This window comes from Dendrobates tinctorius, unplaced genomic scaffold (genome assembly GCF_039654945.1).
Source record: "Dendrobates tinctorius isolate UK_male_01 unplaced genomic scaffold, ASM3965494v1 ptg000070l, whole genome shotgun sequence".
Taxonomy (NCBI): domain Eukaryota; kingdom Metazoa; phylum Chordata; class Amphibia; order Anura; family Dendrobatidae; genus Dendrobates; species Dendrobates tinctorius.
This window is the reverse complement of record NW_027361738.1, coordinates 70,763,672-70,780,639: the sequence shown is the minus strand read 5'-3', so window position 1 is coordinate 70,780,639 and position 16,968 is coordinate 70,763,672. Positions and strand designations below refer to the sequence as shown.

At 40.9% G+C, this 16,968-nt stretch overlaps 1 protein-coding gene across 2 annotated transcripts in view; it reads left to right on the top strand.

The window, feature by feature from the left end:
- The window catches only part of MALRD1 (MAM and LDL receptor class A domain containing 1), a 586,417-nt gene that overhangs the window by 244,721 nt on the left and 324,728 nt on the right, over positions 1-16,968 (top strand). For both annotated transcript variants that reach the window (XR_012233447.1, XM_073581848.1), the window contains exons 19-20: positions 8,411-8,498; positions 16,401-16,577. Coding sequence is in view for 1 of the 2 variants with exons in the window: in XM_073581848.1 (XP_073437949.1) it covers positions 8,411-8,498; positions 16,401-16,577 (265 nt within the window). In the remaining variant the exon portion in view is untranslated. The remainder of the gene's footprint in view (positions 1-8,410; positions 8,499-16,400; positions 16,578-16,968) is intronic.

Genomic DNA, 16,968 nt, shown 5'->3' with positions numbered 1-16,968 from the left:
GGGAAAGATGATGAATTCTGTTTTGTTCATATTCAGTTTTAGAAATCTAGCGGAGAAGGATGGAATAGCGGACAGACATTATGGGACTCTGATTAGTAGGGAGGTGATATCTGGTCCAGAGATGTAGATCTGTGTGTCATCAGCATAGAGGTGATACTGAAAGCTATGAGATTCTATGAGCTGTCTGAGGTTGAATGTGTAAATGGAGAAGAGCAGGGGCCCTAGGACTGAACCTTGCGGGACTCCGACAGATAGGGGGTGCAGTGAGGAGGTGGTGTGCGAGTGGGAGATGCTGAATGTCCGGTCTGTTAGGTATTTCGCAATCCAAGATAGGGCCAAGTCTGTGATACCAAGAGATGAGAGGGTCTGTAGTAATAGGGAATGGTCCACTGTGTCAAAGGCAGAGGACAGGTCCAGGAGGATGAGGACAGAGTATTGTCGCTTGGCCTTGGCGGCTAGTAGGTCATTGGTGACTTTAGTTATGGCAGTTTCAGTGGAGTGGTGTGGCCGGAAGCCAGATTGTATTCGGTCAAGGAGGGAGTAAGAAGAGAGGTGGGAGGACAGTTCAAGATGGACGTGTTGTTCCAGTAGTTTTGAGGCATAGGGGAGAAGTGATATTGGGCAATAGCTAGATACAGAGAATGGATCTAGAGAGGGCTTTTTGAGGATAGGTGTGATTGAGGCATGTTTAAAGCTTGAGGGGAAAACACCAGTTGTTAGTGATAGGTTGAAGAGATGGGTTAGGGTTGGGATGAAGACTGTGGTGAGGTTTGGGATGGGAAGTGGGATGGGATCGGGTCAAGTGCACAGGTAGTGAGATGTGATCTTGAGAGTAGAGTTGAGAGTTGATCTTCTGTAATGGTGGAGAAGTTGGTTTTGGAGGAGGAGGGCAGGGCAGTTAAGAGGAAGGGCACTGGGGGTTGTTGACCAAAACTGTCTCTGATGTTATGAATCTATCTAATCTATGTTAAATCTATCTATGTTATCTATGTTATATCTACAGTTGTGGCCAAAAGTATTGACACCCATGCAATTCTGTCAGATAATTCTCAGTTTCTTCCTGAAAATGATTGCAAACACAAAGTCTTTGGTATTATTATCTTCATTTAATTTGTCTTAAATGAAAAAACACAAAAAGAATTGTCCTAAAGCCAAATTGGATATAATTCCACACCAAACATAAACAATAGGGTGGACAAAAGTATTGGCACTGTTCGAAAAATCATGTGATGCTTCTCTAATTTGTGTAATTAACAGCACCTGTAACTTACCTGTGGCACCTAACAGGTGTTGGCAATAACTAAATCACACTTGCAGTTAGTTGACATGGATTAAAGTTGACTCAACCTCTGTCGTGTGACCTTGTGTGTACCACATTGAGCATGGAGAAAAGAAAGAAGACCAAAGAACTGTCTGAGGACTTGAGAAACCAAATTGTGAGGAAGCATGAGCAATCTCAAGGCTACAAGTCCATCTCCAAAGACCTGAATGCTCCTGTGTCTACCGTGCACAGTGCCATCAAGAAGTTTAAAGCCCATGGCACTGTGGCTAGCCTCCCTAGATGTGGACGGAAAAGAAAAATTGACAAGAGATTTCAACGCAAGATTGTGCGGATGTTGGATAAAGAACCTCGACTAACATCCAAACAAGTTCAAGCTGCCCTGCAATCCGACGGTACAACAGTGTCAACCCATACTATCCGTCGGCGTCTGAATGAAAAGGGACTATATGGTAGGAGACCCAGGAAGACCCCACTTCTTACCCCGAGACATAAAAAAGCCAGGCTGAAGTTTGCCAAAACTTACCTGAAAAAGCCTAAAACGTTTTGGAAGAATGTTCTCTGGTCAGATGAGACAAAAGTAGAGCTTTTTGGGCAAAGGCATCAACATAGAGTTTACAGGAGAAAAAAAGAGGCATTCAAAGAAAAGAACACGTCCCTACAGTCAAACATGGCGGAGGTTCCCTGATGTTTTGGGGTTGCTTTGCTGCGTCTGGCACTGAACTGCTTGACCGTGTGCATGGCATTATGAAGTTAGAAGACTACCAACAAATTTTGCAGCATAATGTAGGGCCCAGTGTGAGAAAGCTGGGTCTCCCTCAGAGGTCATGGGTCTTCCAGCAGGACAATGACCCAAAACAAACTTCAAAAAGCACTAGAAAATGGTTTGAGAGAAAGCACTGGAGACTTCTAAGGTGGCCAGCAATGAGTCCAGACCTGAATCCCATAGAACACCTGTGGAGAGATCTAAAAATGGCAGTTTGGAGAAGGCACCCTTCAAATATCAGCCTGGAGCAGTTTGCCAAAGAAGAATGGTCTAAAATTCCAGCAGAGCATTGTAAGAAACTCATTGATGGTTACCGGAAGCGGTTGGTCGCAGTTATTTTGGCTAAAGGTTGTGCAACCAAGTATTAGGCTGAGGGTGCCAATACTTTTGTCTGGCCCATTTTTAGAGTTTTGTGTGAAATGATCAATGTTTTGCTTTCTGCTTCATTCTCATTTGTGTTTTTTCATTTAAGACAAATTAAATGAAGATAATAATACCAAAGAATTTGTGTTTGCAATCATTTTCAGGAAGAAACTGAGTATTATCTGACAGAATTGCAGGGGTGTCAATACTTTTGGCCACAACTGTATATCTATCTATCTATCTATCTATCTAATCTATGATATTATCTATCTATCTATCATCTACACTCCCTGACAGAAGTTATGTCGCTTATCCATGTTACGTAAATAAAAGCTTATAACCTGACGTTAAATTCACCCATTGTTGTATAAATTATTCGTTTGAAAGCTGAAACCCTCCGTGGTTTAGGTTAAGAAAATAAATTGTCATCAATGCAGAAATATTGCTCATTTAATGGACACAGAATGGTCAGATTTTGGCAAGACAAAAGTTTTGTCGCCTGGTCATATAATGCACCCAATCCTAGTTTACATCCTCACCTGTGCTCAGTAAATGATCGGTTAATTAGTGGGTGTGTATAAAAAGAAACTCAGCACCCCAGACCTTCACTTGAGCTGCAACTTGAGCTCTGACAACATGCCAAAAATCCACCCTGCGACCAAAGCCTGGATTATCAAGAGGCTGAAGACCAGATCCACTGCAGAGGTGGCTGGCACCTTTAATGTGTCTCAGTGACAAGTACAAAGAATTAAAAAAAATTCGAAGAGACTGGAGATGTGTTTAACAAGCCCAGGTCCGGCAGACCCCGCAAGACAACTGCCCAGGAGGGACGTTTGTTGGTTAGAAAATCCAAAGCAAGCCCGTCTTCCACTGCAGCAGAGCTCCAACAGGCCTGGTCACCTCAAGTCCCTGTGTCAGCTAGAACAGTTTGTAGGATTCTGTCTCAAAATGGCCTCCATGGTCGAATCAGTGCCCAGAAGCCAGCACTAAACAAAAGGCAAATAAAAAACCGTGTGGCATTTGCAAAGTCCCACAGCCTGCTAAACAAATGGATGCTGGAAAAGTGGCAGAAGGAGGATTTCTCTGATGAATCTTCAGTAGACTTACACCACAGTCGCCGCAAATACTGCAGGAGACCTACTGGAGCCCGTATGGATGCAAAATACACCCAGAAAACAGTTAAATTTGGTGGCGGAAAGATCATGGTCTGGGGTTACATTCAGTATGGGGGTGTGCAAAATATTTGCAAAGGTGGAAGGCAAATAATAATAGCCTAAAATATCAAGAAGTATTAGCCACCTCTTATAGTCCAAATCATAAAAGGGGTCAAATTCTGCAGCAGGATGGTGCTCCATCTCATACATCCATCTCTACAACAACGTTCACCCAGGCAAAAAGAACAAGGTGATCAAGGACTGGCCAGCCCAGTCACCAGACATGAACATCATTGAGCATGTTTGGGATAGGATGAAAGAGGAAGCTTGGAAGACAAAACCAAAGAATCTAGATAAACTCTGGGAGCCATGTAAGACTGTATTCTTTGCTATTCCTGATGACTTCACTAATAAATTGCATGAATCATTGTTGAACCGCATGAATGCAGTCCTCCAAGCTCATGGAAGTCACACAAAATATTAAATATGACTCTAATAGCACCACAACTTCATTCACCAATGTTATGCAACATATATTTGTATTTTATGTTAATTATTTGTTTGAATATCACATTACTTACTGTGGCCGACAAAACTTTTGTCTTGCCAAAATCTGACCATTCTGTGTCCATTAAATGATCGATATTTCTCCATTGATGCCAATTTATTTTCTTAACCGAAACCACATTTCGGAGGGTTTCAGCTTTCAAAAGAATAATTTATACAACCAATGGATGAATTTAACGTCAGGTTATAAGTTTTTATTTACATAACATGGATAAGCGACATAACTTCTGTCAGGGAGTGTATCTATTATCTATCTATTTATCTATCTATCATTTATTATCTATTATCTATCTATCATCTATCTATTATCTATCAATCTATTATCTATCAATCTATCTAATATCTATCTATCTATCTATCTATCTATCTAATATCTATCTATCTAATATCTATCTATCTATCTAATATCTATCTATCTATCTAATATCCATCTATCTATCTATCTATCTATCTATCTATCTATTATCTATCTATCTATTATCTATCAATCTATCTATCTAATATCTATCTATATATCTAATATCTATCTATCTATCTATCATCTATCTATCTATCTATCATCTATCTATCTATCTATCTATCTATCTATCTATCTATCTATCCATTATCTATCATCTATCAATCTATTATCTATCTGTCTATCTATCTATCTTCATGTCTATCTCTATTTCTCTCTCGCTCATATATAACCATCTATCCATCCATAGTTTTTCTTTCTATTGATCCGTTGTAGTATTTTCCTATGTTTATGATATATAGCCCTCTTATCTGCGGGTGAGAAATGTCTGATTGTCTGCATGGCTTAGTGGATAAAATCCATACTAATCTGATTGTGAAGCAGGCACGGCGAGGCCTGTAGACTATGGCTATAGTTACTGACAATTGGATACGGCATTAGACGACCGGCCGAACAAGCTGCTTTTCTCATATGTAAAGAGAATGTTGCACTATTTGTCCTAATTCACATTATAAATGAGCTGTAGAGTTCTCTTCACGGCGGCTTTCCTCCCCGGAGGAGGCTTTACATTGACATGCAAGTTTTCTTGGAAATGGCATTTCATTGAATGGTGGTCAACACATTTATACCTCTGAAATCCAATTACAAAGATTTACTGAGAGGTTAAAAAAAAAAGTAGATGGTAAATTGACCCGGCTGCTAAATTCGCAGACGGATTCAGTGTTGCAGAACTGCAGAGATCAGCACGGCGACGCTTTCTTGTGTAAGTTTCTTTCCTATATTAAGGCAGAGTAAATTTTGGCTTGTGTCCTCGAAGTACTATCGTGAGCGCTGCAGGCAATTGTCTGCCAGAAAAAGATAAAAAAGAATATTATTTATTTAACTAGCCGGATCACAGAGCATTTCTGTTTGCATTATTTACAACGTAGTCGTATTTTTCCAATATTACAATGAATTGATAATAAAATATTGAAATGTAGGATATAAAAGGATTAAAGTCAGAGCAGCTGCAGCCCTGGCACATATTAAATTATCGGCGCCAGCTCTGTGTGTTTTTATGGACGTAAATAATAAATAATAAGGCTAAGTAAAAAAAAAATCTAAAACTTTATTTTATGCATGTCTCCAAACTTTCATTGTTATTTGATTTTTAACACTAAGTCTTTGTGCTGATTACATTTTAGACGTAAGATTAAAGGGATTGGAGTTTTGCTTTTCTGATACTGATCTCCAAATCCCCTGCAAAAGCTATAGATTAAATAGATAAAATGTCAGCTACCAGCAGCCTCCACAAGAGGGAGCTTACTGCACATAGTGTTATTATTGTGTTTAAAGAGGATCTGGTCATTTGTTAAAAAATTATTAGTGAAAAATAATCCCTGAGCTCCCCTGGTTTTGACACTTTTTTCAGATTTGCTCTGCGTCGCTTCATTGCAGAGATATTCACATTTGATGCTTTTGGAGCGCAGTATGTGAAATCCCCACTTTGCAATCCAACTTGACTCTTCTTCAGAGTCTGCTCTGGAGGGCGTGTGCTTTCACCCGTCCTACACGCTGTCTGTCAATCATAGCTCAGCAGGTATCAGTCTCAGACACTGTCAAGTTGTGATTGGCAGCTTACAGGAGAGAAAAATAAAATGGCACACCCTCCCCCCCAAAAAAATACACTGAAGATATGCCCAGTTGGACTACAAGCAGAAATTTCACATAATGTGCTTCAAAAGGGACACATGTGAATATCTCTGCAAAAGAGTGCAAAAAGGAAAAAAAATATTAGAATAAACGGAGCTCATGGATTTTTAAAATGTATTTGATTAAATTCTATTGAGCAAACGACAGGTCTGTTTTAAGGAATAACAGCGTGCAGTCAGCTTCTTTACTCCCTCTAGTGGTGACCGCCAGTAACCAACATATTATCGTTTATACCAAACAACCATAAAATATCTAAAGATTATCACATCTGCTTACTTTATGGGCATTGTTTTGATGCAGCTCAAAATCCCAGAAAGCTCTAGTGCAATGCGTACATGATAGATAGCAGCAGTGGTCGGTTTCCTGGGCAACGAGCTGTAAACTAAAGAAACGTGTTAATATCTTAAGACCGGCTGCAAATTTTAATAAGTAGTAAATTGCACAAGTGTTCACTTTTACAAGCGCTATCCAACATTAATATATGAAGGTGAGAATAACCCTTTAAATTAAAAAAAAATCTGTTAAAAAATGGGCATTCTTCTTTAGAAGGTACTCATATTTTTGGGGGCTGTTCTCTGCATTTTAAGATGGAAGTCATAAAAAAAATCCAGTCTTTTCAGGAAGCCTTCTCTCCTCTCCTCACTAGTTTGCTCTGTGCCTGGCCGACCACTGCCTCTGCTGTGCTCCCACTGTCGCCATAATTATTAGCAAATTGCCTCTTCAGAGAGAAAGAGTACTTTTACTCTACAGCGCCACCTATTGGTAGTAGCGATCCTACAAGTCACAATCAACCCTTTAACGAGTCTTGTAATATGACTTAGGATAAAAGCCAAATCAGAATCTCAATTTGCAGACACGGTGTTTCGAGCTATTGGCTCTCGTCTACTACCAATAGGTGGCACTGTAGAATAAAAGTCCTCTTTCTCTCTGAAGAGGCAATTTGCATATAAAATTTCCCAGAGGAGCATTGCACGGCGAATAAGCCTCCTAACCTTGACAAGCCAGAACTGGTATGTCAATCTCCACAAGGAGAAACCTTACCCCTTAGACCATAATTATTAGGCCACTTTCACAGGTTCAGTATTTTACATCAGTATTTAGAAGCCAAAATCAGGAGTGGAACAATCAGAGGAAAAGTATAACAAACACGTCACCACTTCTGCATTAATCATCCGCTCCTGGTTTTGGCTTACAAATACTGATGTAAAATACTGACCAAATACTGAACGTGTGAATGAGGCCTTAGAATCATTGGGGTCCTCAGATCTATCCAAGCAAACAGAAGGTGGGGATCTATATGACGCATAGTCAGGGCAGGTGCAGATGACCGTTTACTCCACATCCGAGAATATCGGTTCGATTTTACTAATCACGCTCTGATCAGAGTTTCATCAAAGTGTGATCGAATTTTCTCGGAGTTGGAGAGAAAAAAAACAACCTCTCAACTTTTCTATAATCTTAGATGTCATCAAGAGTGCGGTCCGATTTTTTTTCACAAACTCAGAGTTGAATGGGCGAGTGACACCCGATTCTCGGAGGCAATTATGCATGAAATGGTAGCGGTCAGAGCTAATGTCACAACACAGCTGTCGGGTGACCCGGGACCAGGGGCTCCTTCCCTGTCTTTAACACTAGAGGGGGCACCCTAGCTCGCCCTGTTCCTCGAGATATTTCCGATGGTGAAAATGCCTGAGTTAGCCCGCCATCTGTTCTCTTCCCCCACCCAGGGAAGAGGGGGCGCTACTGTGCACCATAGTACACCAACCCAACAAACAAGGAAACACAAACAAGGGTTAACAGAAAACTCCAGGCATACAAAATATTCACTCACATGTAACAGAGGAATCCACCGGGGTGTGAAGGTAGGGAAATAAACAAAAGCAGAGAAATATAAGGAATTACCACACATACAAACCAAACAACAGTTAGAGATAACTGCTCCAACTCTCCTCATATGTGCTCCTCTCCCTCTGTTAGCCATGCAGCAAATACTAGGTCTGACAAGGATTAGTAATCACAGACCTACACATTGTGACTGTTCGGGATCATTTTTGCATGTGATGTTTGTAATGTTCTATCAGTTCTATACAATATTATGCGACTGTAGTATTATATTGTTTTCTGCATTTCAGCTGTTAGTCGCAGGCATGGTAGGCGATGGATTCACCGGGGACATTGCAATCGATGACATTTCCTTCTTTAATTGTACATTGCATCAAGGTAAGATTACTTTATCACATCGATATAATACCAAGAATTAATTTAAGCATCTGATTCTATATTTACAGTTATCTTATTAGAAGATGTTTCTTTTTCTATTATAAGTCTAATATAGAGACAGGTAACGATCCTGATGTGGAACCCATGATGGGAATGTGTAATACTGTTATAGCAGCTACATTCAGCCACCACCAGGGGGAGCCCACTGCAGACAGGTTTAGACATCATGTATTGAGCTGAATACTAACTGTATAAATCCAGATGCAGTTAGCACCCCCTAGTGGTGGCAGCAAGAAGCCAGAATGATACAGTATATGAAGTCAGAAAAAAATAGTTTTCCCATACTGATATATTATAAAATTATTCATTAAATAATGTGAAATGGAATTATGGACATTACAATTAAAGGGGTATTCCAGCTTGACCCTGTCATTACTGATACACAGGTTTGGTGATAAATCCTAGTTGAGTAGAAATCTGAATGCTTGCTGAGACCCACAATAATCACCAGAATTGTCACTACTCCACCCCATTCTTCAAAATGTCCCAGGAGCCGTTTTTCATCATGATAACATCAGGCTGCATGTTGCTTCTACTACTGTGAGCAGCCATTTTGGCCTAAACGTGCTACCATGGCTGCAGGGTCTCCAGACTTGTCTCCCATCAAGCACATCTGGGACGTCATCAGTAGGGAATTGTAGAGGGAGCTGCCAGCAGAGGATCTTGATGATTTGCCCAAGTGCATTCAGCGTGGCAGAACATTCCTCAGAATAACCTCCATTCACAGCAGCCGAGGCTGTAAGTGCGGGGATTTCTGCACATGGCTCATGCTCCATACTGTATAAATCAAGATCTTTTGAACTTTTTGTTTCCATTTTTTCGTGATTTTCAGATCATTAATCCATTTACCCATCCTGTTATTTCCTTATCGCACAAGATACTTGGTACAAACGTCTCCTCTCTTATTGTATCTTCTGGTCATAGCTCACAATCTGCCGTACTAGAACATTTTTTTCTCCAATCCCTATGAAATTGATCTTCAAAGAATTTATCCGCCACAGATGGCAATTACAGACGTTTGTCAAGAAACCTATTACATTCAGCTTTCTTTTTTTTTTGTGTATCCAACTGTCTTATGTAACAAATAAAACTCCGTCCCGGGAAATCAATTTATTTCTGTTCATCATGCAGGTAGATCTATCATAAGTAAAACTTTCCCATGAAGTTAAAGACTCCAGAGTACACAGTCTAAGAAATGTGAGCAGGATACGACGCACTAGGGACACGCGCAGAAATCATAGCGCCCCAAACCAAAACTCCGAATGATCCTCACTCTCCACAGAGATCTTTAATGTACTGAAGTCATATTCTCCATACTTTACTAACATACAGACATGGCGAAAAAGTTGGCACCCTTGAAATTGTTCCAGAAAATGAAGTACGGAAAATTATTGCCATTACAATGATTTATTATGCACATGTTTTTTTTTCTTTTCTGTGTATTGCAACAACACAAAAAAGAGAAAGAAAAAAAGGTAAATAGGATATAATTTCACACAAAATCCCAAAAATAGGTCGGACAAAATTGTTGTCACCCTCAACTTAATATTTGGTTGCACACCCTTTGGAATAAATAACTGCAATCAATCGCTTCCTATAACCATCAACGAGCTTCTTAGACCTCTCAAATGGAATTTCGGACCACTCTTATTTTGCAGAATGCTCCAGGTCTCTCATATATGAAGGCGCCTTCTCCCAACAGCAAATTAAAGATCTCTACACAGTTGATCAATGGGATTTAGATCCAAAAACATTGCTGGCCACTTCAGAACTCTCCAGCGCTTTGTTTCCATCCCATTCTGTATGTTTCTTGAAGTATGTTTGAGATTATTGTCCTGCTGGGAGACCCATGACCTAGGACTCAAACCCAGCTTTCTGACACTGGGCACTACATTGCGACCCAAAATCTGGTAATCTTCAGATTTCATGATTCCTTGCACATAGTAAAGGTACCCTGTGCCAAGGGCAGTAAAACAAGCACAAAACATCAGTGAACCTCCACCTTATTTGACTGTAGGTACTGTGCTCTTTTCTTTGTAAGCCTCATTCAAGTTTTGGTAAACAATAGAATGATGTGCTTTACCCAAAAAGCTATATCTTGGTCTCATCTGTCCACAAAACGCTTTCCTACAAGTATTTTGGCTTAACCATGTTCATTTAGGCAAACTGCAGTCTAGTTTTTTATGTCTTTGTATCAGCAATGAGGTCCTCCTGGGTCTCTTGCCATAGAGTTTAATTTAATTGAAATGTTGATGGATAGTTCACCCTGACACCTGAATTTCTTTGGAACTTGATTAAGGCTGCCTATCAACCACACAGACTATCCTGCGTTGCAACTTTTCATTAATTTTTCTCTGCCATCCTCATCAAAGAAGAATAGCTACAGAGCCATGGGTTGTAAACTTCTTGATTATGTTGCGCACCATGATCAAAGTAACATCAAGGTCTCTGGAGATGGACTTGTAACTTTGAGATTGTTGATAATATTCAACAATTTTGGTTCTCAAGTCCTCAGACAGTTCTCTTTTCCTTTCTGTTCTTCATGCTTAGTGTGGCACACATATACAGAAAATTCAAGCTTGAGTCAACTGCTCCCCATTTTACCTAAATTCAGGTATGATATTTGTATTGCCCACACCTGTAACCTGCCACGGGTGAGTCTGATCGAGCATCACATGCTTGAAACAAAGTTGTTTACCCACAATTTTTGAAAGGCACCAACAATTTTGTCTGGCCCGTTTTGGGGGTTTGTGTGAAATTATGTCCAATATTCCTTTTTTTCTCTTCTTTATATCTTTATCCAATACACACAAAGGAAATAAACATGTGTAATTGCAATACATTTCTTTCAAAAAATACTTCGCCCGGTCAGAAAGTTGATAAGGATTGTGCAAAAATGGAAAATCCCTTTTTTTGATAAAATTCTGCTTTCAAACACTTGCTGTCAGTGAGGACACACTGACCAAATAGTGAGGACACATTGACCAAACACTGAGGACACACTGACCAAACATTGAGGACACACTGACCAAACACTGAGGACACACTGACCAAACCCTGAGGACACACTGACCAAACCCTGAGGACACACTGACCAAACACTGAGGGCACATTGACCAAACACTGAGGACACATTGATGAAACACTGAGGACACACTGACCAAACACTGAGGACACACTGACCAAACACTGAGGACACACTGACCAAGCAATGAGGACACATTGACCAAACACTAATGACACACTGACCAAACACTGAGGACACACTGACCAAACACTGAGGACACACTGACCAAACACTGAGGACACACTGACCAAACACTGAGGACACATTGACCAAACACTGAGGACACATTGACCAAACGCTAATGACACACTGACCAAACACTGAGGACACACTGACCAAACACTGATGGCACACTGACCAAACACCGATGGCACACTGACCAAACACCGATGGCACACTGACCAAACACCGATGACACACTGACCAAACACCAATGACACACTGACCAAACACCAATGACACACTGATCAAACACTGAAGACACACTGACCAAACACTGATGACCAAACAATGATGACACATGACCAAACACTAATGACACACTGACCAAACACTGATGACACACCGACCAAACACTAATGTCACATCGATCAAACACTGATGACACATTGACCAAACACTGATGACACATGACCAAACACTGATGACACATGACCAAACACGGATGACACATGACCAAACACTGATGACACACTGACCAAACACTGATGACATGTGAACCATTTTTTGAAAACGTGAAAAACACGACATCTGCATAAGGTTTTACCAATTATCAAATAAAATCCTTTTCCAGCAGATCACTGGGGTTCTCCTAATTTCACCTACTATCTTCTTGCTTCCTCATGAGTTCTTCCAGTTATGTAGTGATAAATAGTCACAGTCCTCACAGCACAGAGATTATTATTGGTTGACTGTGGAATGTTCTGCTTCACTTATGTACTTGGCCAAATTCATCAAGTTCCGCTTCTGGCAGCTCCTGTGCAATTGCTGACCAATGATGTCCCAGATGTGCTTGATGGAAGACAAATCTGGAGATGCTGCAGGCCATAGTGGCACGTTTAGGCAACACTGGCTGCTCAAGCAACATAAGGCCCGGAGTTGTCGTGTTGGAAAACATCTACTGGGACACTTTAAGGAAATGGCGCATCACTGATTCCATGATCTAATTAATGTAACCCTGAACTGTTTATGTACGTGGAATGAAGACTAGAGGGTCTGGCTACTGTACATTATGCGACCCCACACCATAATCCCAGGAGTAGAGCTATTTTCATGAAGCTGCCCACGAGTTTTCGCCAGATTAGAAGAATGTTGTATGATGATTAGAGTTGAGCGATACCATCCGATACTTCAAAGTATCGTATCGGATGGTATCGGCCGATCTTTAAAAAAAGTATCGGTATCGCCGATTCCGATACCGGAAGTCCCATTCAAGTCTATGGGACTTCCGGTATCGGAATAAGAAAAACCCTTTCCTGCCCTTGTACAGCCTCTCTGGGGTCTGTACGGGCCTTTCGGGGGGCTGTGCCGGCCTGCCAGGGGGTCTGTGCAGGCTCCGGTGGTCTGTGCCGGCCTGCCGGTGGTCTGTGCAGGCTCCGGGGGGCTGTGCCGGCCTGCCGGGGGGCTGTGCCGGCCTGCCGGGGGGCTGTGCCGGCCTGCCGGTGGGCTGTGCAGGCTCCGGGGGTCTGTGCAGGCATCGTCCGATGGGACTACAAGTCCCATCGGGCGATGCCTGCTACCATGACAGTGATTGACACATTAGCCAATGATGGGACAGTAGTAGTCCCATCATCCGGCTAATGTGTTAAATGTTAAAAAAAAAAAAAAAAAAAAAAAAAAAAAATACTACATACATACTACATGCTACATACATACTACATATATACTACATACATACTACATACATGCTACATACATACTACATGCATGCTACATACATACTACATGCATGCTACATACATACTACATATATACTACATACATACTACATACATACTGCATGCTACATACATACTACATACATACTACATACATACTACATGCATGCTACATATATACTACATGCTACATACATACCACATGCATGCTACATATATACTACATGCATGCTACATACATACTACATATATACTACATGCATGCTACATACATACTACATGCTACATGCATGCTACATACATACTACATACATGCTACATATATACTACATACATACTACATATATACTACATGCATGCTACATATATACTACATGCATGCTACATATATACTACATGCATGCTACATATATACTACATACATACTACATATATACTACATACATGCTACATACATACTACATACATACTACATATATACTACATGCATGCTACATATATACTACATGCTACATACATACCACATACATACTACATACATGCTACATATATACTACATGCATGCTACATACATACTACATATATACTACATGCATGCTACATACATACTACATGCTACATGCATGCTACATACATACTACATACATACTACATGCTACATACATACCACATATATACTACATACATACAATACATTCATACAATACATACATAGACATACAGTACATATAACATAGAGTAACATACTTACCAATACTTGTCACATTGTTCCCCGAAGCCATTGTCGTCTACGGAATAAATATTAACATAACAAACCACAAAAATACTCACCCACGATCCGAAGCAGTCCACGAGTGTGTCCCACGACGATCTTGGGTAGAGAACTGCAGCATCAGCTGATGCTGCCGTTCTCTACGGGCTGCAGGAATCCAATGACGGAAGGTAGGTATCCTTCCGCACTGTATTCCTCCGCCACTTAAAAAAAAAAAGTCCCTAGTCTCACTTTATGCCATTGCTGTGTGGGAATTTCCCACGCAGCAATGGCATAAAGTGAGACTAGGGACTTTTTTTTTTTAAGTGGCGGAGGAATACAGTGCGGAAGGATACCTACCTTCCGTCATTGGATTCCTGCAGCCCGTAGAGAACGGCAGCATCATCTGATGCTGCAGTTCTCTACCCAAGATCGTCGTGGGACACACTCGTGGACTGCTTCGGATCGTGGGTGAGTATTTTTGTGGTTTGTTATGTTAATATTTATTCCGGAAAGACAATGGCTTCGGGGAACAATGTGACAAGTATTGGTAAGTATGTTACTCTATGTTATATGTACTGTATGTCTATGTATGTATTGTATGAATGTATTGTATGTATGTAGTATATATGTGGTATGTATGTAGCATGTAGTATGTATGTAGTATGTATGTAGCATGCATGTAGCATGTAGTATGTATGTAGCATGCATGTAGTATATATGTAGTATGTATGTAGCATGCATGTAGTATATATGTAGCATGTATGTAGTATGTATGTGGTATGTATGTAGCATGTAGTATATATGTAGCATGCATGTAGTATATATGTAGTATGTATGTAGTATGTATGTAGCATGTATGTAGTATATATGTAGTATGTATGTAGTATATATGTAGCATGCATGTAGTATATATGTAGCATGCATGTAGTATATATGTAGCATGCATGTAGTATATATGTAGTATGTATGTAGTATATATGTAGCATGTATGTAGTATGTATGTAGCATGCATGTAGCATGTAGTATGTATGTAGCATGCATGTAGTATATATGTAGTATGTATGTAGCATGCATGTAGTATATATGTAGCATGCATGTGGTATGTATGTAGCATGTAGTATATATGTAGTATGTATGTAGTATGTATGTAGTATGCATGCAGTATGTATGTAGTATGTATGTAGTATATATGTAGTATGTATGTAGCATGTAGTATGTATGTAGCATGCATGTAGTATGTATGTAGCATGCATGTAGTATGTATGTAGCATGTATGTAGTATGTATGTAGTATATATGTAGTATGTATGTAGCATGTAGTATGTATGTAGTATTTTTTTTTTTTTTTTTTTTTTTTTTTTTTTTTTAACATTTAACACATTAGCCGGATGATGGGACTACTACTGTCCCATCATTGGCTAATGTGTCAATCACTGTCATGGTAGCAGGCATCGCCCGATGGGACTTGTAGTCCCATCGGACGATGCTTGCACAGACCCCCGGACATCAGCACAGCCCCCCGGCAGGCCGGCACAGCCCCCCGGCAGGCCGGTACAGACCCCCACAGGGTGCACAGCCCCCTGGCAGGCCGGCACAGCCCCCCGGCAGGCCGGCAGAGACCCCGGGCAGTCCACACAGCCCCCCGGCAGGCCGGCACAGCCCCCCGGCAGGCCGGCAGAGACCCCCGGAAGGCCCGAAATGACGGCGCATCATGATGCGCACACACCGCGCATCATGATGACGTCAGGCCGTCAATCAACTGAACTTCCGATTCCGATGCCGAATTCCGATATTGAAAAAATATCGGAAGTCGGTATCGGAATTCCGATACAGCAAGTATCGGCCGATACCCGATACTTGCGGTATCGGAATGCTCAACACTAATGATGATCCATTCTGTTCTGCAAGTGAAATTGGACCTCACATACCAAATCTCATGTATCAGACAGTTTCTATACAAACCATCAGAAGGTGTTTGCACGACATTGGGCTATGAGACAATCATCCAGCTACAAGTACTCCATTGACTTCACACCACAGCGCTCAAAGGCTATCATTGTGCAGAGCAAAATGACAATGGAGTAATTTGTCCTGTGAGTTAGTGGTCCCATGAACTAACCAGGCTATGACTCTATCTGTCTATAGGTACTTTGCCAACTTGGTCACCAGTTCCTTTGGAAACAACTACTAAGACAACCCTTCCTGTCCACAACTGCTCACTAGATGAACATGTCTGCAGGTCAACGGGGCATTGTATACCAATCACAAAGTTGTGTGATTTCAGAGAAGACTGTCTAGATGGCTCTGATGAAGACAATTGTGGTAAGTCATACAGTGACAGCTACTGCTCGATGTAAAGGAGTGGAACAACTGTCAGCACCCCTAATGAAAATCTTCTGACAAAATTAAATGCAACACTTTGACCTTTTTACTATACAGTACATTTTACCTATTTTGGGGTGAGCACTTAATTAGCCTGTGGATAGGGTTAATTGTTTGGAGCCAGACCATGGTGTGAGAAGTTACATGGGCATAAAGGAACTTGGTTCCTGCTTTGCCGACACCTTCTGAAAAAAGTCTTGTTGTTAAGGAGAAGGCCACAAGTGAGAGAGTGTGTTTAGCCACGAAGATTTATGGATAGCAAGTTCTAGAGCAAGTTCCACCAGCAATTGACTTATTTCTTGTCGGCCTGAGTGCAGAGGTTGCAGAAGAG